At 43.4% G+C, this 27110-nt stretch overlaps 1 protein-coding gene across 5 annotated transcripts in view; it reads right to left on the bottom strand.

Moving 5' to 3' along the window:
• Positions 1-27110, bottom strand: part of slc38a4 (solute carrier family 38 member 4) — a 145236-nt gene that overhangs the window by 63491 nt on the left and 54635 nt on the right. For 4 of the 5 annotated variants that reach the window (XM_084331142.1, XM_084331143.1, XM_084331144.1 and 1 more), the window contains exons 3-6: positions 22772-22859; positions 22495-22613; positions 7511-7584; positions 4840-4932 (exon numbers count right to left, since the gene is read on the bottom strand). In XM_084331142.1, the coding sequence (XP_084187268.1) occupies positions 4840-4932; positions 7511-7584; positions 22495-22613; positions 22772-22859 (374 nt within the window). The remainder of the gene's footprint in view (positions 1-4839; positions 4933-7510; positions 7585-22494; positions 22614-22771; positions 22860-27110) is intronic. The other variant, XM_084331146.1, reaches the window with a different exon arrangement.

Below are 27110 nucleotides of genomic sequence, written 5' to 3'. Positions count from 1 at the left end.
TATAGTGTCATTGCAATGCGTTTTCTATTCTTTCTTATACAGTAAAAAGGGGGAAGAACACTATATTAATATGACTTGTATTCTGCTTACAGCTTCGAAGTTCCACTTGTTTCGTTTAACGTAAAGCCTTTTAAATATAATCAAAACGTTCCCGTGTTTCTGCGGTCTGCGCAGAATAATAACGAGTTGAGCTTTATGATTTATGATGAATTGAAAATGGGGGACCCTGATGTAAACAAGACAAAAGTTGGTCTGCATCCCCAATTAACAATTGTATGTACTGAGCTGTACTGTACTGTACCCATTCTGCAATCTGTTAATAAACTTTTCAATCAATCAATCAATCAAGCTACGCGGACCGCAGTCAGTCAGTAGCCTACACCCCGTATATTCCGATAACGCTATATAAACCATGCTGCATTCATTCTGAGAGAAAGATCTATTATTCCAAATGCTATTTATAGGGTTTTGACCATAATTACACTACTGTTGCTATTTTACAATGAACTATAATGAACTACGGTTCGTACAGAACGTGCCAGTGTTATTATGCACAGAAGCTCATTTCCTTGTTGTAATAATATATTCTACCACTGGGCGCTAGGTACGGCAGGTCTGAAAAGTGCGTAGATGTACGCACAAAGTCAAGTTCAAGTTGAAGTTGATGAATCCCACTCTTTGCTTAGAAATGATCGTACGCACAGGGTAAGCACAGATCTGTGCGTAGAACACGTTGATGCATGAGGGCCCTGGTTTAAGACTAGGTTTAACCTCTTAAGCCCAGAGCCCTATTTTCTGAAAATCCGCCTAAAATACATACCTAAGTAAATGGAATATTGCTCCACTTCTACAAGGTCCATTTGCATGTTCTTTTTTCTTTGCATCTTTGACAGTGAATAACACCATGCTAAAATTGACCAGACATGAAGAACTGCCACTGATATCGTTCAGTAGCTTCTTGAGATCACGTGTACAAAAAATCTAAGGAAATGAATAAAGGGAAGATGATTAAACAGAAGGTTTTGTAGATACAGTACTGAATTCTGCCATCCGGACCAATAATATTTGAAATATTATTATAGAATATAGAATAGCAGGCTTATAAATTACCTTATAGCCAATACGCACATTTATGGATTGGGCCAAATCTTCTCTTTCAAATGGCCGAGTTCAATTTGGATTTAGTATCACCAGGCGTGCATAAGAACAGATAATGAAATCTACTGTATGTACAGTAGGTTTTTTTTTATTCTTGCAAGAGCTCTGCCTTTTAATTTTTTTAATTTTTTTTTAACTTTTTCTCCTCCTGTTTTTCTGTGTTTTTTCTCCCATCCCAATTTAGTTGTTATGCCAATTCCCCCCTCCCCTTCCTGGTCGTTGCTCGCATATGCCCCCCACTGGTCGTCTAGGGAGCCCTTAAGTCTATCAGATGCTTCCTCCGAGACATAGGAGACAGCCAGCAGCATCTTTTCACTTGCCAGCGCGGACTCTCATTGGTGTAGCGCGTGGGAGGTCACACTACCCTCACTATCTCCCTCCCTCGCTGTGCAGGCACCCTGACCGACCTGTAGGAGTCGCTGTTTACACCGACCAGAATACCACCCACCGGCTTCCCTCCCGCTGACTGCCAATTGAGCCAGTATGACGGCCGGCCAAGCCGGAGGCAACGCTGACAGCCGGATTCGATACCAGTGTCTCTCGCGTTGGTGATAAGCGCTTAGTCCGCTGCGCCACCCAGCGGCCTAGAGCTCCGCCTTTTTGAAACTGATTTCAAATCGGATGGTTGCTAAATGCTCAAAATAGGGGAGACAAACTAACTGCGCTCCAATATATGCCAATAACGTTCAGTTTTGTGGTATATAATATAATCCCGAGTAATAAGTGTTAGTCACTGTCAAAGATGCAAAGAAAAATCATAATTCATATCCTCCTTTGTTTCATCACAATTTAAGCAAGCCTAGTAATAGACACAATATGTCTGACACTGGGAATACATTCACTGAGGTCCATAGATGTCACTAGATACCAAGAATATGCAAATGGCCCTTGTAGAAGTGGAGCAATCTTCCATTTACTTGGGTATGTATTTTAGGTGGATTTTCTGAAAATAGGGCTCCACTCCACAGAAAAGAGGTTAAGGCTAGGTTTAAGACCATGTATAAGACTAGGTTTAAGACTAGGTTTAAGACCATGTATAAGACTAGGTTTAACACTAGAACAGCCATGGAGAAAATTTCACTGATTCCCGCCGGAACGGGTCAGATGAATGAGAAATATGAGACAAATAAACAGTGTAAACTATATAATTACCTCTTAATATAAAAATATGAGGTTTACCACAGGTTTGAATGACAATTTTTTTTATAATAATAATAATAATAATAATAATAATAATAATAATAAATAAAAATATTATAATTAATTTTTCTTTTTTTTGGCTGGAAGAGCCACACATTGATTGGCAAAGAGCCACATGCGGCTCGCGAGCCACGGGTTGGCCACCCCTGCGCTAGATGTTCGCAAAGTGCTGTGACTTTCCGCATATATATTCCATATATGTGGAATAACGTTCTAATTACATTTTCCTGAAATCATTTTGAAATTTCAGAAACCGTGCCAGATAAAACGGGTACTTTTAGGAAAAGTCATTGAGTGACAGAGCTGGAGCTCGACCGAGTGACAAGGATACATTCATTGAAAATGCCTAGGGGTCATTTGACCCCTTGTCGGCTGTGCTAGTGTTAAGACTAGGTTTAAGACCATGTATAAGACTAGGTTTAAGACTGAATAATGAGAGGATAGAGGAGAATGTATAAGACTAGGTTTAAGACTATGTTAGCTGGGTCCTGGCTGCACACGCTTCATATCACACACAAATGAAAATAGACAAACTCTGATCTCCTGGGACGATGGTACGTCATGTCATTTTATTTCACTGACTCAGAAGATATGACCTAATGATCAAATCCGGGCCACTTGTTTATCAAGCACTTAAGCCTGAAGTTGTTGAAATGTTTCTACTGAAGTCTCAATGGAGAGTCTGTCTGTCGGCCGAGGGCTGACATCTTAATCAGAGTTATTCTCAGAGGCGCAGGCGATTCCCCGTGGCAGACGCCCAGGAAACAGACTCTCCATTCAAACACAGGCAGACCAGTGGGGGGGGGGGGGGGGTTATGGGTCAGGGGAGGTGGGTGTTGGGAGAATACATTTTGGTATATGTGTATGTATATATATACTTATATATGTATGTATAATGAATGAGTGAATGAATGTATATATTCATGCAAAACTCACTTTTTTAGACTTTTATTTTATTTATATATTTTTTAAATATAATCTATATTGTATCCCCTCAGAGATGTACAGAACTCTTTGAAATAAAACGCTCCAGAAGTACCAATCATCCGCCGATGGTGAAAATGATTGGTCAGTGTTGTAGCCAATGAGTGTAGCTTTCCAATGATACACCACGTGGGGGGGGGGGGGGGGGGGGGTGCGCGAATAAGGGATCTAGGTGAAAGTTGACGAGTGAAAACCAGAAGTGAATCACTTTTCGAATGAATGGCCGTGGACGAGGAAATGGATTTTGGGGAGTTAATTATTCTGGCACACGGTTTACCCGGATCTCTCTCAAAGACCCATTTCTGAATGGATTTTTATAAAATTTTGACCTGTACTACACAAGACTTCAGGCTATGGGGGGGGGGGGGGATATTGCAACCACTACAGAAGAATGTGGGTACACAAGTTCAAGTTCAACTCGGGTTCAGACCTCTGTTACTCTATTTCATAAAAGTGAATTTCCTTTTTTGCATTATTAACTTCAGAATGTTATCGTTCAAAAGAGACCAGGCTATATCTGCATTACTATGGCCCATTCAACATCGGGTATCTATCGTTCCGGATGTGGGAACGTTATATTTTTTCATTCATACATTGTCGTGTTAATACCGTCGTGAATATAAGTATGTTTTTAAGGTTTTCTGCAGTAATTCCTAAAACGTGAGTTATAGGCCCTGACGCATATGATAGATTATCGATTGGCGTTTCTTTCCTATACACACTATATTAAAAAATTCAAATGTATATGATCGGTATACATTATGCTTCATCATGCGTGAAGGAAAGGGGGGGGGGTCGTTTATAATTCCTTGATCGTCAGTAGCGTATTTCTTTTTTTTACTATGGGTTGATACGTTGATCAGATGGATTGCCGTGAAATGAATAAACAATCGGGCTGAAAATAACGTTAAATTCCTCTTACCGTTCGCCGATGAGACTGGAGGAAAAATATTCCAATTATTTGGCGTCGATCTGCTAGATCCATTTCCCGTTTGTATGACGCAATAAACGCCAAAATCATATTGATTATTGCGTTTCGAAAGCGATCCCAATGCACTCAAGTGTGTATCTAGATCCACGCTACAAGATATTACTGCCGGAGGAATTTCCTCGATGCACCGAGCGCCACTTCCGGTTTGGCTTGGAGTGTAACTCGTCCGACATCCATCAGGCAGCGGTATTGAGGCATTGCAATATCAGACAGGGTCCAGCTGCAGCAGTGGAGGGAGGCTGGATGAATTATGAATGCCATGGCGAAAAAATTAAATATTGATCCCAAAAACTAGTTTATTCGTTGTTGGCGCACAACGCATGGTGGGCAATAACGAGTATAGTCGTTTTTGGCGGACAAAGTGTTAAGAGGTTAAAAGAAAAAAAGAAGAAGCAGACCAAGCACACGGGTTCATGGGAACACACACACACACTTGAAGCTAAACTAGGGCTCTAGAGCAGCCGTCACTCCTCTCCACCAGACCGACCCGCAGCTCGCTGACCCACCTCCAATATTCTGAAGGGTTATCGATCCAAAAGCGGCCATTTTCCCAGGCCAGCCGAAAGCGCGCTCACCCAGCTTTTCATAGATGAGAGAGCCTGTCGAAAGAGACACGGTGTCAGTGAAGTAACAACGCAAAACAACCCAGGATGGAAGATGGAGAGACACACAGAGGGGGGGGGGGGGAGAAGGATGGAGAATGTTACGTGACACTTCTTATCGTAAGTTAAGATGAGATAGGATCATGGCATGGCATGGCATGGTCATAGCAGCATGGGGATGGGGAGGTACAGGTATGGGCAGGGTAATAGGAAGACATAAATATAGGCAATACAATTTTACCTGAATATAAAAATATGAGGAAAAATAAACGGTGTAAACAATATAATTAACTCTGAATATAAAAATGTGAGGAAAAATAAACAGTGTAAACAAAGACGCAGGTGAGGGTCTGTATGCCCTATCGGTTATATTATACGTTACAATAAATAGGGGCAATAAAGAATTGTAATCTGAATATATGCTATGAATAAGAGTAAAAGTAAACAGTACACACACGGTGCAGTATATACAAGGTGCCCTAACTGGCACGATATTCGCCATTGAGTTCTGAGTTCTCCGCCCTGCATTCATCCTATTTCACACATTCTTGCTTTATCCACACTGTGACAGTCCCTCCCCCTTCCTGTTTACTTCCTGTTGTTCTCAGGAGAGTTGGGAGGGTCATGATGATGTTCATCTTTCATCCTCTACGTGTTCCTCTTTATCTGTCTGTGTTCACGCAACACCAACAACTCCTCGTTTATTTTTCTCCTATTTTAATGATATTGTTTACATTGTTTTATTGCCTATACTTATATCTTTCTACTATTACCCTGCCCATACCTGTACCCCCCCCCCCCCCCCCATGCTGCTATGACGCCCGAATTTCCCCAAGGTTATCAATAAAGGAATATCTTATATTATCTCATCTTATCTTATATGTATTCAGTTCTCATCGTGAGACATGTTGAGCTGAGTTATGGAAAGACAAGTATGCCAATATTTAATATCCTCTTATGGTGCAGGAAATAAACATATACACATGCAAAGGATTGCCGTGCACAGACGCAAATAACGTGCACAGCCAGACACTTACATGAGACAGACACTTACATGAGAAATGTACATTTAACCCTTTCACTACCAAAAGGTTAACCCGTTCACTGACAATACAGCAGGTGAACCCTTTCACTGCCACACGACAAAGGGTGAACCCTTTCACTACCACACTACAGACGGTTAACCCTTTCACTACCACACTACAGAAGGTTAACCTGTAGTGTGATAGTAAAGGGTTAATCTTCTGTGGTGTGGTAGTGAAAGGGTTAATCTTCTGTGGTGTGGTAGTGAAAGGGTTAACCTTCTGTAGTGTGGTGGTAGTGAAAGGGTTAAACCACTTGACTCTGTCTGTCACTTCATTACCGGTGACAGCTATGACTCATCATCACCACCATCTCCTGTAGGGTCAGGTTGGTTGGTCTTCTCTTGCAGAGCGATGCACTAGGGAGGTGTAGTCTGACGTCACTCTGGACCGCCCGCGAGGTCCACCCGTATAGGGATTTATCATTGGGAAAATGGATTATCGGCTATTGTAACAATTCTGCCTCATGAACATTGGAAAGCTTTCCATTTTTGCACAAAATGAGTTCCCTTCTATCACTAATATTATTGTTTAAGCATTTTTGGTAAAAAAATTCAAATAAAAAATTACGATTAATTGCGAATATTAATTCTGTGGATAAATACTCACAGAAAGGTACACCATGCAAATGTTCATGCTTTATTTGTTTTAAATGAGACGATTTAGAAATGGGCAATGGGGAAATACGTTGCAATTTTGCGAGGTGGACCGGCCGGAAACAGCAATGACGTAACCACTACACCTCCCTACAATGATTGGCTTTTCTTGATATACAAAGCCATTGTTGGTAAGGTACCACCTTGCATCACAACACTGCCGGAACATCCTTCAAAGCACTTTAAAGAGCAATACTCTTCCAACCCCACGCACAGTTCAAAGCCATGATCACTAACCACTGTGTATCAGTCTGTAGCTGTTTTAGCTGATTCTCGTTGTGTTCTCTGAAATTGTATCTTGTATTTCAGGGGTTTTCCCCTGTTTTTATCTTAGTTTTTATCTTGTCGTGTTACTATTTTTAATCTTGTCTTGTTTATTTTGAACTGTAACTTGTCATCATTGGCAATGAGGGCAACTTCAATGATAAAAAAAAAGAAGCATAAATAAAAGGTTGGATGCTGATTCAGAATACAGAGTACAGACGGCAAATATATCCCCTGGGGGCAGAGACCGACTCCAGCAACCCATCAATCACAGAGACCGACTCCACCAACCCACCAATCACAGCCCCTGGGCGCAGAGACCGACTCCGCCAACCCACCAATCACAGCCGAGAGATCAGAATGACTCTCACCCTCTCACAATCCCCTCCCCATGTCACTGACACACCGGTGACATGCCTATCACATGTCACACGCCTTTCACATGTTACACGCACACGTGAAGAAGAGCACATGTGTGTGAGGGGAGGCTGGGTGGTGTCGGGTTTCCTTCCTGTACAATGTGAAGAGATGTTCCCAACTTGGTCTGGAAAGAGACGGGTTCGAGGTACCAACCTCCCTCCTTGGCCGTCACCAGCAGCAGGTGCACGGAGTACAGGGACAGGATGGCCACGCCCACCAGCAGGATCCTGTGAAGACACAATAATATCATATAATAATAATAATAATAATAATAATAATAATAATAATAATAATAATAATAATAATAATAATAATAATGAACTTTATTTGTATAGCACTTTTCATACAGAAATTGCGGTTCAAAGACACAGGCATAAGCGAGCGTAAAAAAGATAGCAAGGTAAGGTAAATCAAAAAGAATTCACATTAGGATCTAACATCCCAATAGGCCTCTCTGTTTACGGTTTCATTCAGTAATAAAAAATTATGAAATAGAATAGACAGAGTAAAAAAAAGTGCGGTTTGATTCAGCTTAAAAATAGGCAATACTAAAAATAATAAAAGAGAAAAGAAAGTGTGATCAAATAGTTACAAACAGAGCAGTGCATCGCTCTTAACACTTTGAGTTTCTTAAATTACAACAGAGCAGCGCTCTGAAAATTACAGTGGATAAGAGATAGTGAGATACAATTAGCAGAATAAGAATAGTGCAGGTAAAGTACAATTTGTGTCAGGATAAGAGAGAAGAGAAGGTATGTACGTTCAGGTCGCCCTGCTGACTCATCCCGTCTAGTGTCTAGTGTCATTCCTTAAAGCTTAAAGGAACACGCCAACATTATGGGAAATGCGCTCGCCGTCCTTCTCCGAGTCAGACAAGAAGATGGATATCAGTTTCCTCTCTGTGCGCTCAGTAGAAAGCTATCCGACTACAAATGAATGGAAGCGGAAAAGGACCAGCTAGCCTAGCTGTTTCCCCAAAACACCTCTCCCAGAGTTTTAAGCTAGGCTTGTGGTCCGTATCCGCTTCAATTCATTTGTGCTAAGCTAGGTTAGCTTGCAGCCGGATAGCTTTCTACTGAACGCACAGAGAGGGAAATTGGTATCTATATTCCTGTCAGACTCTGGAGAAGACGGTAAGAACATTTCCCATAATGTTGGTGTGAATAATTTTGACTCAAATAAAACATTGCCAAGTTATGTTTTTTTTTGCTATGCAAATATTCTGTTTCAAAAGAATCTACTTGAAAGGAACATTCAGGGACACACTCATACATATCCCAAACTATAAATATTTCCTGGAATATGTGACATCATAATGACATCACACAGTCTCTCAATGACTTGTGCAAGACAAGTTTATGTCATGATCCTCTCCCTGGCCATGAACTTTCCCCCCGCTCCCTTAGTGTTTCCCATTTCTCCCTGGCCATGAACTTTCCCCCCACTCCCTTAGTGTTTCCCATTTCTCCCTGGCCATGAACTTTCCCCCCACTCCCTTAGTGTTTCCCATTTCTCCCAGGCCATGAACTTTCCCCCCACTCCATTAGTGTTTCCCATTTCTCCCTGGCCATGAACTTTCTCCCCGCTCCCTTAGTGTTTCCCTCTTCTGTTTCTTCCTAGGTTCAGTTCTATGTAATAGGTTTCCCCGTCTAGGTTTTGCAGTTCTATGTTAGTTTGTCTCTCATTTGTAATCCAGTTTATCATCTTCCTCATAGGTGTAGATTTAGGGGGGGGTGCAGGGGACATGTCCCCCTCAATATTGAGAAGAGGTCAATTCATCCCCCTCAAAAAATATAGCTAAAGTGAAAGACAACCCCCTCCCCAAAAGAGGTAAAAAAACAAGAGGGTCAAAACATTGATATATACTTCTTACCTGTAACTATATATTAACCAACAATTTCAGACACCCCTACCGGACCGTACCATCTCGGCCTTGCAGACGCGCCTGCATAAAGGTACACCACAATGCAGGAAGTGAAGTGTTGAAGTGAATGTGTTGAAACCAAACCTTGAACTTCCTCGTGTGTATTTATGTTTGCTCTCCCCTGTTCAGCTTGAACTTGACTGATTGATTGATTGAAAACTTTATTAACAGATTGCAGAATGGGTACAATACAGTACGGCTCAATACAAACAACTGCTAAGAGGATGCAGACCAGAAAAAGACTTTCGTCTTATTTACCTAAGGGTTCTCCATTTTCAATTCATCAAGACATTTATGACATACAAGATATACAGTACTGTGTAAGAGAAAGAGATATATATATTATAAAAATATTAGGGATGTCCGATATTATCGGCCGACCGATATTATCGGCCGATATCGGCAGTAAAATGTGATATCGGAAAATATCGGTATCGGCAAAAAAAAACAAAAAAAACAATAAATTTTTTTTTTCTTTTTTTTGCATTTATTTAACTTTTATTTACCCAGGCAAGCAAGTAAGAACCAATTCTTATTTTATTTATTGTCAAAAGTATGCATGTTGGTTTAATTCAACAACAAGAGATATGTAATGTTAATTTTAACTTTTTTAATGATCATATTTTGCACAGATAATGCTTACATTTAGAAAGCCTTTTGAATGCATCAGTGACATTATTAGTTACCTGAAATTATTCAGTTTTTTTGGGGGGAAACCCTGCATATATCGGTATCGGTATCGTATCGGAAATTAAGAGTTGGACAATATCGGAAAATCGGTATCGGTAAAAAAGCCAATATCGAGCATCCCTAAAAAATATACATCTGAAGGGGAAGAAACTGTACATTGGAGGGGGGTGGGTGGGTGGGTGGGGGGAAGTTTAACATTTACCGGGGTCAGTTTCTAATTGCCGCCTCCCGTAGCTGCTCTTTGAGAGCGGTAGTGATTCACATTCCTTTACAGCTGTGGGTAGGGCGTTCCACATTGATGTGGCATAATTGCTAAACATGTTTAGTCCCTTGTTTGAGCCGAATCTGGGTTGCACATGATTTGTGGAACTCCCTCTGGTGTTGTGATCGTGGTATTCACTGACCTTTGGGAAGTATTTCGACATGTACATGGGTACCTTAGTGGTGTAGTGTATCTTGTAGACCATGCCCATTGCAAGCTGCTGTACTCTGTCGTAGTACCATGCTGTACTTCTTCCTCGTGTGTATTTATGTTTGCTCTCTCAGCTTGAACTTCCTGTGTGTATTTATGTTTGCTCTCTCAGCTTGAACTTCCTGTGTGTATTTATGTTTGCTCTCCCCTGTTCATCTTGAACTTCCTGTGTGTATTTATGTTTGCTCTTTCATCTTGAACTTCCTGTGTGTATTTATGTTTGCTCTCCCATGTTCATCTTGAACTTCCTGTGTGTATTTATGTTTGCTCTCTCAGCTTGAACTTCCTGTGTGTATTTATGTTTGCTCTCTCAGCTTGAACTTCCTGTGTGTATTTATGTTTGCTCTCTCAGCTTGAACTTCCTGTGTGTATTTATGTTTGCTCTCCCTGTTCAGCTTGTCAGATCGTTACATTTACTTTCACATTTAGTCACTTAGCTGAACACTTTTATCCAAAGCGACTTACAGGTTCTGTACGACAGGTCAGCAGGAAGGCTACACCTCTAACAGCTGAGTAACAATGTTCATCAAACAGTGTTGAAACTTGGGTGCTGCAGCGTTGAGTGCATAGTAGTAGAGACATGTTAATATATGGTAGGAAGTAATATAGGCAAGGAAGACTAATTAATAGCAAAGTAGTGCATGATAGTAAAAGACAGTATGAAGGTTATTTATTTTGAGTTGGCATTAGTCTATGTTATGTGTATCTTTATCTCTCCTTAACCCTTTCACTACCACACTACCAAAGGGTTAACCCTTTCACTGCGACCATACAGAAAGTTAACCCTTTCACTGCCTTAAAGGCCCGTCTGCCTTATTCTGCCAGTTGTATTTGAGGCTAGTCAGCGCGGCCGTCGAGACTAGTCCTGATTGGCGGGTGCGTCGTCACCTGCTCCAGCCTGTTTGTCTGCAAACAGTTCCACACAGCTGCCGCGATGTCAAGCGGCTGTAATATACTGCAGATGCCTTCTAGCCATCACCCAGTGCGGTACCGAGGTTAATTAATGTTGCCAAAAGACAGAGTGGTAATGGCTAGAAGGTATCCGTGTTACAGCTACAGATCAAGGGTCGGGGGCCTAGTAGAGTTATAATGACGCACTTCCTTAGATAGGTGTGATTTGAACATTGATACTTCTTACCTAACTATATATTAACCAACAGTTTCAGACACCCCTACCGGACCATACCATCAGACAGACACCCCTACAGGACCGTACCATCAGACAGACACCCCTACAGGACCATACCATCAGACAGACACCCCTACAGGACCGTACCATCAGACAGACACCCCTACAGGACCGTACCATCAGACAGACGCCCCTACAGGACCGTACCATCAGACAGACACCCCTACAGGACCGTACCATCAGACAGACACCCCTACAGGACCGTACCATCAGACAGACACCCCTACCGGACCATACCATCAGACAGACACCCCTACAGGACCGTACCATCAGACAGACACCCCTACAGGACCGTACCATCAGACAGACACCCCTACAGGACCGTACCATCAGACAGACACCCCTACAGGACCGTACCATCAGACAGACACCCCTACAGGACCGTACCATCAGACAGACACCCCTACAGGACCGTACCATCAGACAGACACCCCTACAGGACAATACCATCAGACAGACACCCCTACAGGACCGTACCATCAGACAGACACCCCTACAGGACCGTACCATCAGACAGACGCCACTACAGAACCATACTATCAGACAGACACCCCTACAGGACTGTACCATCAGACAGACACCCCTACAGGACCGTACCATCAGACAGACACCCCTACAGGACCATACCATCAGACAGACACCCCTACAGGACCGTACCGTCAGACAGACACCCCTACATGACCGTACCATCAGACAGACACCCCTACATGACCGTACCATCAGACAGACACCCCTACAGGACCGTACCATCAGACAGACACCCCTACAGGACCGTACCATCAGACAAACACCCCTACAGGACCGTACCATGAGACAGACACCCCTACAGGACCGTACCATCAGACAGACGCCCCTACAGGACCGTACCATCAGACAGACACCCCTACAGGACCGTACCGTCAGACAGACACCCCTACAGGACCGTACCATCAGACAGACACCCCTACAGGACCATACCATCAGACAGACACCCCTACAGGACCGTACCATCAGACAGACAACCCTACAGGACCATACCATCAGACAGACACCCCTACAGGACCGTAGGGATGACCCCCCCTCGCTTAAAGTGTCCCCAATGTTGAAACCAGACCTACGCCAGCGGCTGTGAGAGGAGGATGAGAGGACACTTCAACATTTCCACAACAGTTCCTCTTTTGCACAATTACTGCTTAGCTAGCATGCCAATGGTTGCAGGGGTGCGTTGGTGAGCATACAGCTGGTAAAGCGTAAAGCATAAAGCTGGTTGCACTGTGTTATGCGCATAAATGTTCCCTCGCGTGCGCACAGACTAAAGACAATGTCTAATTGCCTCTAGGAATGGAATGTAACACATTTCATTCACAAGTTTTGTGTGAATGTATCTGAGAACATATTTGAACACACCTGACGACCTGAGCTATTGTTATGAATGACTGAATGACTTTATTTGACAATATAAAAAATAAACATGTGACAGAAGAGCACAGTCGGGATATACTGCCAAGGATGAAACACAAAAAAGCTCAGAGCTTATTTCCATTGTGGTCCTTGTAGGGGGGTGGGGGAATGTGATGCTTAAAACATGCATCATACAAAACGTGACATCACAACACATCACATATACCATTTAACATTTATATACATACAGACTCATACAACATGCAAGGGTGCCTTAAGCTAAGTGTCTAGGTATAGTCCCTTTTGAGCCATGTCTTCAGGCTGGACTTGAATCTAACGGCACTGTCTATGGTTTTCAGTTCACTGGGCAGACTATTCCAATAGACAGCTGCTGAATATAAAAATGACTCCTTCCCCATACAGCTCCTGAATCTGACTGGCACAAAGTCAGTTGAGCTGCGCCTTGTTTGGTAAGCATGGGTGTCTCTGATTCGGTTGAAGTAGTTGTTAAAGTACACTGGCACTACCCCATGCACTATTCTGTGAACTAGGCACATCCCTATCTGGTTTACTCTGTCTTCCACCTTAAGCCATCTATGCAAAGCAGCCAGGTGGGTACTTGGCGAGTTGGCGCATCAGTCGAGTGCAGCACATTCCTGCCAACGCAGAGACTGGGATTGCATGTGGTAGGCTATACCCTCCTGGCATACAGTGTGTATATAACAGGTCGGGTCAGAAGGGTGGAGTTTGTTTAAGTAGCGCGGTTGCGTTCATTCATCACATGTTTAATCTGGCATGCCGACCGGTGCCGCGCCCTGTGGGTTTGAGGAACAGAGAACGCCAGGTAACAGCCTAGACAAGTATTAACCTAACCCTCGATGTAGAGGCAGGGGAGTAGGTTTTCAACCTTACATTATTCAACATCGAGGGGGACATGTCCCCCGCAGCCCCCCCTAAAGCTACACTATTGAGGGGGACATGACCCCCGCAGCCCCCCCTAAAGCTACACTATTGAGGGGGACATGTCCCCCGCAGCCCCCCCTAAAGCTACACTATTGAGGGGGACATGACCCCTGCAGCCCCCCCTAAAGCTACGCCTATGGAGGGAGACATGTAGAGGAATGCTACCTTCTTTACTACCTACCACTCACAGCACACACTTTCACACATACACTCACTTAAATAAACACTCACCTTAACACCCACTTTAGCCACTTTAACACACTTTATATTTATTAGCTGAGAGAGAGATTTGCACTACAAGTCATACCTCATTGCACCTTACCCTAAGTTTGTACCTCATCCCATTTCTGCATTGTACTGTATACTGTATTGTACTGTAACTCACTGTTACTCCTTTTTTACTCTGTATTGTATATTGTATATATGTATATTGACTGAACACTTTATTTTACGTACTTTTGACTTTTTCTTTACTTTACTTACTTTTCTTTACTTTTTATCTATTTTTATCTAGCACACTCTCAGGGGCTCATACAGAAAAAAGCATTTCATGATAAAGTATTCTGTATTTTACTATGACAATTAATAAACAAACTTGAACTTGAAACTTTTTACTCAACTACACACTGAGGCGTTCAAATTGTTTCTTATTTTGTGAGAAATGCAGGCTATATATTATGTCCTACATGTGGAGGGCAGGACAGGTCTGGCACTTTCCAGTGTGCAGTCAACGTCCTCGGTTACATGTGTAACATGTAGAGTCAGCTCTATTATTGTTTAGTAACTACACCTCTTTGGTTTAAGGTTGTCACCTTTGTTTGCCACTTTTGCGTATCTTTATATATATTTGTTGCCTTTCAATCATTTTCTCCCATACCCCAATTTAGTCGTTATGCCAATTCCCTTCCTGTTCATTGCACGCATTGCCCTACTGTCTGTCTGGGGAGGGTGTAGACTACCACATGCTGCCCTACTGTCTGTCTGGGGAGGGTGTAGACTACCACATGCTGCCCTACTGTCAGTCTGGGGAGGGTGTAGACTACCACATGCTGCCCTACTGTCTGTCTGGGGAGGGTGTAGACTACCACATGCTGCCCTACTGTCGGTCTGGGGAGGGTGTAGAACTACCACATGCTGCCCTACTGTCAGTCTGGGGAGGGTGTAGACTACCACATGCTGCCCTACTGTGAGTCTGGGGAGGGTGTAGACTACCACATGCTGCCCTACTGTGAGTCTGGGGAGGGTGTAGACTACCAAATGCCTCCTCTGTCGGTCTGGGGAGGGTGTAGACTACCACACGCCTCCTCTGTTGCCAGCCGCTTCTTTTCACCTGAGACAGCGAGGAGTTTCACTCTCTATCTATCTCAGTAACGCATGCTGAGTTGACTGGACGGTCATAGAATCTCCCCACACTTCCCACTCGTCTTATGGGTGTCATGTGACTTCACACTCGTCTTATGGGTGTCATGTGACGGTGCTCGACCCAAAGGTCACAGGTCAGGGGCCCCCCAGATATATAAGCTCCGGTAGCACGAAACAGGAAGTGTGATGTCACAACACACAGAAGACACCGGTAACTAAGGTAGAGTGATCCAATGGTGTTGGAATGTGATGCTAAGCCCCGCCTCCTGGGGTTTCACCTATACATGGTAATATTGTCTTCAAGGGGCGGAGTCAAGGAAGTAAGGATCCACAGAGGACACAGGGGCGGAGTCAAGGAAGTAAGGAAGTAAGGAAGTAAAGACTCTAAGGTACTAGAAGCCTAGTGGGCCAGTGGGTTATGTACTGCGTTGGCAGAGCTAAACTGGGACTGGTTGTGATGGCGGATTTATCCAGTCGTGATTGATTGTGATGACAGGCTCAGGTCAACAAGGAACTAGATTTAGCTTGGGTTTATTAGGAGAAGGCAGGATTCTTCACATCCTGGCAAAATAAAACCGTATTCCAAAGACAACAAGTCAAGTCAAGTCAAGAGTTTTATTTGTCACGGCATACAAGTATACAATGAAATGCGGGTGGTCTTGCCCGCAACGATGTGCAATACAGTAGTACAACATATAATAGAATCCAATAAAACAACATTGTGCAATAAACAGGTAACATAGTGGGGCATCTCGGTATTTGTATATAAGTTATTTACAGAGCATGGAGGACATGCTAGGTCCTTTGGTAGTGCAATACACTGTTACTGTTGCTATATTATTTTTAAAGTGACCTTTCCTTTGTGGCCATAAGTGTGGGCAGCATGAGTGTGTGCTTGCTCATGTTAAAGTGGCTGCTAGTGTGCGAGCGTGTACAGCGTGCGTGTCGTGTGTGTGCTCATGTGTGCTTGTGTGTGGAGAGTTCAGTGTTCAAGGCTCTGATGGCCTGGGGGAAGAAGCTGAGCCGAAGCCTCTCTGTCCTAGTAGCTGGGGTTCGCAGGCGTCTGCCTGACCTCAGCAGCTGGAACAGGCTGTTGTTGGGGTGGTGAGGGTCTTTCATTATTCTGCAGGCTCTGGATTTGCACCTCTTGTTGTATAGAACCTGCAGGGGAGGTAGTGCAATACCCGTGGTACGCTCAGCTGAGCGCACCACTCTCTGTAGGGCCTTCTTGTCCTGTGCCGTGCTGTTTCCATACCAGGCAGTGATGTTTCCAGTCAAGATGCTCTCTACAGCTCCGGAGTAGAAGGACTGGAGTATCTTCCCAGATACTCTGAACTTCCTTAACTGTCTCAGGTGGTAGAGGCGCTGCTTCGCCTTTTTTACGACTGTGTCTATGTGTGTTGACCATGTCAGATCCTCTGAGATGTGGACCCCCAGGTACTTAAAGCTGCTCACCCTGTCCACGGTAGCCCCGTTTATCCTCAGTGGTGTGTGTGTCTCCTGCTGTCCTCTCCTATAATCCACGATCAGCTCCTTGGTTTTACCAATGTTCAGGAGCAGGCTGTTGTCCTGGCACCAGCGTTCCAGTACCTCAACCTCCTCCCGGTAGGCCTTCTCGTCGTTGTCCGAGATCAGCCCCACCACCACTGTGTCGTCTGCAAACTTCACTATGGAGTTGGAGCTGAACTTGGCCACACAATCGTGTGTGTAGAGTGAGTACAGCAGGGGGCTCAGAACACAGCCCTGGGGGGACCCGATGCTCAGGGTGATGGTGTTGGAGGTCTGACCCCCCACCCTGACCGCCTGGGGTCTTTCACTCAGAAAGTCCAGTACCCAGGCGCTCAGAGCGGAGCTCAGACCCAGCTCGATCAGCTTGTCCACTAGTCTGGTGGGGACTATGGTGTTGAATGCTGAGCTGTAGTCAATGAACAACAGTCTCACATAGCCCCCCTTCTGGCGGTCAAGGTGAGAGAGGGTGCTGTGCAGTACTTGGGAGACCACGTCATCAGTGGACCTGTTTGTCCTGTATGCAAATTGCATAGGGTCCATATCACTGGGGAGGGAGGCACAAATGTGATCCTTGACCAGCCTCTCGAAACATTTCATGACCACAGAGGTGAGTGCCACCGGTCTGTAGTCATTGAGACATGTTGGGGAGGGTTTCTTCGGTACAGGGATGATGGTAGACATCTTGAAGCAGGCAGGGACCACTGACTCCGCCAGGGATTGATTAAATATGGCGGTGAACACAGGGGCTAGCTGGTTGGCACAGGACTTAAGTATGCGTCCTGTTATACCATCTGGGCCAGCCGCTTTCCTGGTGTTCACCTGCATAAATGCTCTTCTCACACTGTGTTCCGACAACGAGAGAGCGTCCCCGCCCCCCCGCGGTTGCCCCCCCCCCCCCTCCACAACAGCCGGCGCGCCAGTGACGTCACTAGCCGTTGAGCCAGCGGCGCCACCGTCTACACCAAACCGGGCGTAGAAAGAGTTGAGTTTGTCCGCGAGAGAGGCGTCGTCGCTCCCCATTGAGGGGGCGCTGACTTTGTAGTCAGTTATTGTCCTCAGTCCCCGCCATAAGCCTCTTGTGTCGTTTTGTGCCATTTGTGTCTCCAGTTTATCAGCATATGTCCGTTTTGCAAGTTTTACAGCCTTGCGCAACACATGGTTTTAGTGATGTGTAATCCACCTCTACTCCCCACTGTAGGATTAGTAGGATTATTGAGAAATTATGTCTAAAATGGCGCTTTTATATATCTCTTTTATCCAAAGCCCTTTACAATTTTGTTCCTCACATTCACCGACGGCGGAGGCGACCATGCAAGGAGCCAACCTGCTCATTGGGAGAATTTAGGGGGTTAAGTGTCTTGCTCAACGACACTTTGACATGCTGCCCGGGTGGAGTGGGAATCGAACCGGGAACCTTCCACCTACCAGATGACCGGTCTACCTCCTGAGCCACTGTCTACAGACGGTCAGAGGATTACTGGACACTATATTCCATGCCGGTATCTGCCAGGGTCTGCAGCTGCTTGTACCGATGCGCACAAGCCCACCGCCCGCCCGGTGTCGCTTAAAATATGTAAATAAAGTACTTGTCCACCACAGGAAAAAAAGCCATAGGTATAACCATAAGTAGGCTAATATATCAACGTATTTACGAAAATGTACAATGTGTACATATTAAAACAAATCACCATCATAGTATTGTTGTGTTTGTATCAGGGTGGGTGTCTTAGGGCCCTTTCTCACTTACGTTTGGGGATCGAATCACTGCTCCCGGGAACGGGGGGGAGTGTTCTCACTCACCCCTTTTGGGATGCGAAGCGGCGCTGATTCGTTTTACCCCCCGCTGAACGGGATCAGTTGGATTAGGTGGTCTCGGAATCGGGCCGTGCGGGTGCGGGGGGCGTGACACACACAGCGTCGTTACTGTCAAGCTTGCTTGAATTTTGGGCAGATAACACCACACACAGCAACAACTGCAGAATACCCACAAAAAACGATATTTATGGGCAATTTGAGAGTTCAGACCTCAACCAAAAACAAGTGAATGAAAACATGAAGCCACGTTACAAACGCACGTTACAAACGCACAGCACTTCCCTGGCTCGCATTAGGCCTGGCAATTTTAGTTTGCCATGCTATTTTCTATACATTAGTTTCTTGTTTGAATGCATTTATTTCTATTAGACCAGTGGTGCCCAACCAGTCGGCCGTGGTCGACCAGTAGATCAATGACATAATTGATTTCGTATCATCTTCGTATTGTTTTCATATGCGTATCGCCGCGACGTCGTGCGCCTCGAGTCACACTTTCGTTTTTTTTTTCGTTTTTGTCACCCGAGCACACTGATGTAGTACACTGCCAAAGCAGTAGGTGGCAGTAGGTGGCAAACATGAAGGCAATTTCAACCAATCAGAACGAATGTGCCAATACACTTCCTGGAAGCTCCAGCAAAGAAAATGTCAATAAGGCAGGCGCACACACACACTGCCGCGCCACCATCTTGCCTATTTACTCAATGCAGCAATTCTTTTTCAGCAAAGCCTAATAAAAGTGCAATAAACAAAACGGATACATTCACTGTGTGTTCTGCCTGTCATTTGTTGATGAAACAAAACTAACATCAACACAAGTGACCACCAAGAGCGGATAGTTTAGTCTAAAAAACGATCGGTAGCATTGTTATCTGCATGCTAACGTCAATGGAGTATGCCATTATAACAATATAGCATTGTGGCTAGAAGCTAACGTTAGCTCACGCTACTTAGCCAGCACCAAAACTGATGATATCGCGAGCTATCAGTAGTTAGATAACATTAGAGACAACGCTGTGTGTATTAAACAAAGGTGAATAGATGACTGGGCCATTTTGTTTAATGCTTGTTAAGTTGAAAGAGGAGCTCTGAGCTAACAGGGTCTGAATCCTGATAGCTCACGTTAGCCAGCTGCTCATGCAATCGGTAATGCTAGCAGAATGAATGGATGTAAACTTTATTTAACATATTGCATATGGGTACAATACAATACGGCTCAATACAAACAATTGTTAAGGGAATGCAGACTGTTGTAGCTTGGACTGGGGTCCTTATAACAATAACTTGACAACACATGGTAGCTGAAGCTATTTGGGCTATGTCCCAAACACACACACTGTTGTCACCGGAAGGGCACGCGATGGTATCTACTGCGCATGGGCGTTTTCGCAACAACGGCTAGCGTGCTGACTACACGCTGTTGTCGATTCGTTTTTTTTTGCGTATCTCCAAACGCAAACACAATTTTGCGTTTCAGCCGTATCCACAAAAAAACGCCAAAAAACGCATTTCTGTGTAATAGGGACATCAAACGTCGTCAAAAACGTATAAAAAAACGCCAGGAATACACTAGTCTAACCATGGCCTTAGTCTAGTGTTGAGAGCTGTGTTTGTATCAGGGTGGGTGTCTTAGGGGCATGTTACACACAGTGTTTTTGTGCTCGTTTTTATACGTTTTTGAATACGTTTCATGTCCCTTTTACACAGAAATGCGTTTTTTGGCGTTTTTTGGTGGATACGTTGTGGCCCTAGCTGAAACGCTAAATTGTGTTTGCGTTTTGGAGCAGCGCCAAAATACTCGCCGACAACAGTCGTGTAGTCTGCACGGAGCCGTTGTTGCGAAAACTCCCATGCGCAGTAGATACCATCGCGTGCCCTCCGGTGACAACAGTTTGTGTGTGTGGGTGTGTGTGTGTGTTTGGGACAGAGCTCCCAGCTCCGTGTCCCTGTGTCCCAAATAGCTGCAGCTACCATGTGTTGTCAAGTTATTGTTATAAGGACCCCAGTCCAAGCTACAACAGTCTGCATGCCCTTAACAATTGTTTGTATTGAGCCGTATTGTATTGTACCCATTATGCAATATGTTAAATAAAGTTTACATCCATTCATTCTGCTAGCATTACCGATTGCATGAGCAGCTGGCTAACATTAGCTATCAGACCCTGTTAGCTCAGAGCTCCTCTTTCAACTTAACAAGCATTAAACAAAATGGCCCAGTCATCTATTCACCTTTGTTTAATACACACAGCGTTGTCTCTAATGTTATCTAACTACTGATAGCTCCCGATATCATCAGTTTGGTGCTGGCTAACTAGCGTGAGCTAACGTTAGCTTCTAGCCACAATGCTATACTGTTATAATGGCATACTCCATTGACGTTAGCATGCAGCTAACAATGTAGCTACCGATCATTTTTTAGACTAAACTATCCGCTCTTGGTGGTCACTTGTGTTGATGTTAGTTTTGTTTCATCAACAAATGACAGGCAGAACACACAGTGAATGTATCCGTTTTGTTTATTGCACTTTTATTAGGCTTTGCTGAAAAAGAATTGCTGCATTGGGTAAATAGGCAAGATGGTGGCGCCCATAGGCGCCCGCCTTGTTGACATTTCTTTGCAGGAACTTCCAGGAAGTGTATTGGCACATTCAAGTTCTGATTGGTTGAAATTGCCTTCATGTTCGCCACCTACTGCCACCTACTGCTTTGGCAGTGTACTACATCACTGTGCCCAGGTGACAAAAACGAAAGTGTGACTCGAGGCTGCCACGTTGCGGCGAAACTCATCTGACAATGAAACGAAAATTAAACGAAAGGTGTAACCGCCGCCTTAGTCTAGTGGTGAGAGCTGTGTTTGTATCAGGGTAGGTGTCTTAGTCTAGTGGTGAGAGCTGTGTTTGTATCAGGGTGGGTGTCTCTTAGTCTAGTGGTGAGAGCTGTGTTTGTATTAGGGTAGGTGTCTTAGTCTAGTGGTGAGAGCTGTGTTTGTATCAGGGTGGGTGTCTTAGTCTAGTGGTGAGAGCTGTGTTTGTATCAGGGTGGGTGTCTTAGTCTAGTGGTGAGAGCTGTGTTTGTATCAGGGTGGGTGTCTTAGTCTAGTGGTGAGAGCTGTGTTTGTATCAGGGTGGGTGTCTTAGTCTAGTGGTGAGAGCTGTGTTTGTATCAGGGTAGGTGTCTTAGTCTAGTGGTGAGAGCTGTGTTTGTATCAGGGTGGGTGTCTTAGTCTAGTGGTGAGAGCTGCGTTTGTATCAGGGTGGGTGTCTTAGTCTAGTGGTGAGAGCTGTGTTTGTATCAGGGTAGCTAGTATCTTAGTCTAGTGGTGAGAGCTGTGTTTGTATCAGGGTAGCTAGTATCTTAGTCTAGTGGTGAGAGCTGTGTTTGTATCAGGGTAGCTAGTATCTTAGTCTAGTGGTGAGAGCTGTGTTTGTATCAGGGTGGGTGTCTTAGTCTAGTGGTGAGAGCTGTGTTTGTATCAGGGTAGCTAGTATCTTAGTCTAGTGGTGAGAGCTGTGTTTGTATCAGGGTAGCTAGTATCTTAGTCTAGTGGTGAGAGCTGCGTTTGTATCAGGGTGGGTGTCTTAGTCTAGTGGTGAGAGCTGTGTTTGTATCAGGGTAGCTAGTATCTTAGTCTAGTGGTGACATCTCTCTCCTGTGACCACAATCATTGTTAGTTTGACTCCCGGTCGTGCCGTTTGTTTTGGCCGATATGAAATGTAAATATATTACTTATGGCTATAAAACAACATACATTATGTACCTTGTTCCTGTGGTCGATTAGCACTTCCTTTACGTTGCCCCCAGCTACAGCCCTCAGCACCACACACGCAGTGACTCACGTGAACAGCAGGATGCCGGTGTTGGCCATGGCGTAGGACAGGCCCAGGATGCCGCTGCCCATGATGGCGTTGCTCAGGTTGAAGGTTGACATCCCGAAGGAGATGTGTCCCGGATGCTGCTGCAGAGAGGAAGACGAAGGGAGGAGAGGAAGATGTGAGAAGGACCCTCATAAGAAAATACTTTTATTTTGTAATAAGAAAATACTTTTATTTTGTAAAAAGTAGATTTTGTAATAAGAAAATACGTTTATTTTGTAAAAAAGGTTGATCTTCTTACGTATTCCTCCTCATATTTCTTCTTCTTCATCATCCCGTTGGTGAGGAACTTCTGACTCTCCCCGTCGTCGAGGTCATCGAGAAACTGGCTGTGAAGATAAAGACCACGTGACACCGTTAGCACACGAGGAACCACCATATATATAAGATAAGATAAGATAAGATATTGCTTTATCGATCCCCCCTAACTGCACAGACTACAACGTATAACGTCTATCATGCCAGTTAGGGTACCTTATGTATACTGCACCTAGTGTATACTGTATACTTTACTTACTCATAGTATATATTCAGATTCTAAGTGTTTATTGACCATATTTATTATAACGTATAATATCAAGTTTCAAGTTTGTTTATTTTTATTTGTCTTTTTAACTTTTATTTATAGCATTTTCAGCTTTTTCTGGCCACGCAGGACCGATAGAGGGAGAGAGGGAGAACGGGAGGAGAGGTAGGGAAGACATGCGGCAAATGGTCGCCGGGACTGGGAAACGAACCCGGGACGACCGCTTCGCTACTGGAGCGCCCTCAAGTTTGTTTATTAATTGTCACAATAAAATACACGTACTTTACGGTGAAATGCTTGGTTCTGTATGAGCCCCTGAGAGTGTGCTTCATACAGTAAAAAAAAAAGTAAGTAAAAAGTAAGTAAAGAGGAATATACAATATAGATATATACCATATACCCTCATCTGCACCTTTGTTTACACTGTTTACGTGCTCATATTCTAATATTCAGAGTTAATTATATTGTTTACACTGTTTATTTTTATCTTTACTATAGCTTTAATGTCTTTCTACTATTAGTCTGCCCATACCTGTACCTCCCCTCCCCTATGCTGCTATGACGCCCAAATTTCGCCAAGCGGATCAATAAAGGAATATGTTATCTTATCTTATTTTTTTGTTGGGCGTCATATCAGCATGGATGAGGGGATGGACAGGTATGGGCAGGGTAATAGTAGAAAGACATAAATATAGGCAATAAAATTAGATCTGAATATAAAAATATGAGGAAAAAAGAAACAGTGTAAACAATATAATTAACTCAGAATATAAAAATATGAGAAAAATAAACATTGTGATGATGAGGGTCTGTATGCCCTATCGGTTATATTAAACGTTACAATATACTTACAATATATTATACGTACAATGTTATACATTACAATATATTTGAAACTTGATTAACGTAGTAACGTATAATATAACCTAATTTATTAACTATTTTTACTGCACTTTTTTTACTCTATTCTGTCTATTCTATTTTTATTACTGCCTATTTTAAAACTGAATCAAACCGTAAACAGAGAGGCCTATTGGGATGTTAGATGAAGAAACTGTGATTTGCCTTACTTTGCTGCTATCTTGTTTATGCTTGTTTTATATGTCATTTGCTAGCCTTTTTCGGGACTGTGATGCACGCCAACATGGTTGGACGAGTGAATACACCATCCCTTATACGACCATTGAAAAAAAACTCTGCGTTGCTAATAAACATTTTAAATAATTTTAATAAACTGGTCAACACTGAAATGAATAGAAGTAAAAAATAAAAGTAAAAGAAAAATTCAAGCAAAAGCCCCTTTTAAAAGCCTCGACGGATTGTGGTGCTCTCAGGTGGATGGGGAGAGCATTCCACAGTCTGGGTGCGGCAGAGCAGAAGGCTCGATCGCCCATGGTGTGCAGCTTAGTCCTGGGGGCTTTGAGGAGGTAGGCTGTGCCGGAGCGGAGGGAGCGTGAGGAGGACTGGGGGGTGAGGAGTTCCTTGAGGTAGGCAGGGGCACCACCGTGTACACACTGGTGAGTGAGGAGGGAGACCTTGTACTCGATCCTGTGTTCCACGGGGAGCCAGTGAAGTGATCTGAGGGTGTGGGTGATGTGATCATATTTGTGCACCCTCATCAGGATCCTAGCAGCGCTATTCTGGATGGTTTGCAGTTTTTGAATGCTTTTACTAGGAATCCGATGAGGAGTGCATTGCAATAGTCCAGCCTGGAGGAAACAAAGGCGTGGACGAGTTTCTCAGAATCTGCCAGGGTGAGTGAGGAACGGAGTTTAGTGATGTTTCTGAGGTGAAAGAAAGAGGTCTTGCAGAGGTGTTTGATGTGAGTTTCGTATGTGAGGTGGGGGTCCATTTTCACGCCCAAGTTGGTGACAAGGGTGGAGAGCGGAATGTCCTGACCGGAGAAGAAGATGGTGGTGATGGTGGATGACCGGACCTGGACTGGAACAGGCCAAGGGCTAGGTCGCGGAGTCCGACGTTTGAATGGAGACAGTCCAGTAGGATGGAATGATCCACCGTGTCGAAGGCTGCCGATAGGTCGAGAAGGACCAGAATGGATGGGGTTCCAGCATCCGCCGCCATCAGAAGGTCGTTGGTGACCCTGACCAGGGCTGTCTCTGTACTGTGCGCAGAGCGGAACCCAGACTGGAACTTCTTGAAGATATTGTTGTCTCTGAGGTGTGCTTGGAGCTAATAATTGTAAATTGTATATTGTATAGTAGTGTATATAGGAACCAGTTTCTCAGGAACTTAGCATGTCTTTTTTACCATGCATATCTTGTGTCTTACCTATTCTATTTTTTTCTATGCCTATTTTATTATTGTATTTTGCACAATCAATGCGGGCATGACCACCAGCATTTCACTGTATGCCCTGGTATGTATGTGACAAATAAACCTCTTGATTCTTGAACTCGAGAACCGCTGAACGGATTTTGACGCCTGAAACAGCAATCAACAGGCAACAAATAGGGCTTTAATTATATATATATATATATATATATATATATATATATATATATATATATATTGTATTAAAAGAAATGCACACCCGAGCCGCTAGAGGTCGGCAAAGTGGTGGGTTGCGAATCGTCCTCAAGGTTAATGTTTTTCTTTTTTTTTTGCACCATTTCAGGAAAACAGTAAAAAACATTGACCATGACTGAAAGTGTATAAAGGTTAATGTTGTGTTTCTTTTTCAAATGTAGCCAAGAGTAAAGACCGTAACCCTATCAAAACAGCAGTCAAAGTGTATATCTTCATTTTTACCAATGTTTTTAAGATTTACCGAAAATACGAATTTATTAAAAAAATGCTAATTATATCTCTTTTATCGTAAAACCACAAGGAAATGACTAAATCCAGATTTGCCACTGCCATTGGAAAGAGGAGCTTTTCCCCTATCCATAGATGTATGATTTGGCCATAATAAGGTCAAGGTCAAGGTCAAATTAAAATTAAAATTAAATTACAATGGATTATAATTTATTACTGTATCTACAAATCCTTCTGTTTAATCATCTTCCCTTTATTCATTTGCTTAGATTTTCTTTACCCTTGATCTCAAGAAGGTGCTGAATGAGCTCAGGGAGCAAGCTCGGTTCCAGCACAATTGTAACATGGTGTTATTCACCTGCACAGATGCAAAAAGAAATCATAATTTATATTCTCCTTTATTTCATTACAATTTACTCAAGCCTAGTAACAGACACAATATTTCTGACACTGGGAATACATACCCCCAGGTCCCTAGATGTTCCTAGATACCAAGAACATGCAAATTGACCTTGTAGAAGTGGAGTAATCTTCCATTTACTTAGGCATGTACCATTAGGCAAAATTTCTGAAAATAGGGCTACAGCTTAACCTCTTAAACCCGGAGCCTTATTTTCTGAAAATCCGCCTAAAATACATACCTATGTAAATGGAATATTGCTCCACTTCTACAAGGACCATTTGCATATTCTTGGTATCTAGGGACATCTATGGACCTCAGTGAATGTATTCCCAGTGTCAGAAATATTGTGTCTATTACTAGGCTTGCTTAAATTGTGATGAAACAAAGGAGAACAGTGAATAACACCATGCTAAAAATGACCAGACATGAAAAACTGGTCAGTACCTTCTTGAGATCATGTCTACAAAAAATCTAAGGAAATGAATAAAGGGAAGATGATTAAACAGAAGGTTTTGTAGATACAGTACTGAATTCTCCCATCTGGACCAATGCAATTTGAAATATTATTATAGAATATAGAATAGCAGGCTTATAAATTACCTTATTATAGCCAATTCACACATTTATGGATTGTGCCAGATCTTATATTTCAAATGCCCGAGTTCAATTTGGATTTAGTATCACCAGGCGTGCATAAGAACAGATAATGAAATCTACTGTATGTACAGTAGCTTTTTTATTTTTGCCAGGGTGCCACCATTTTTAAACTAATTTCAAATCTGATTGTTACTACATGCTAGAAATAGGGGAGACAAACTAACTGCGCTCCCATATATGCCAATAACGTTAAGGTTTGTGGTTTATTATCCCGAGTAA

The sequence above is a fragment of the Notolepis coatsorum genome (assembly GCF_963971535.1).
Source record: "Notolepis coatsorum genome assembly, chromosome: 15".
Classification (NCBI taxonomy): domain Eukaryota; kingdom Metazoa; phylum Chordata; class Actinopteri; order Aulopiformes; family Paralepididae; genus Notolepis; species Notolepis coatsorum.
This window is presented reverse-complemented; position numbering and strand designations above follow the sequence as displayed.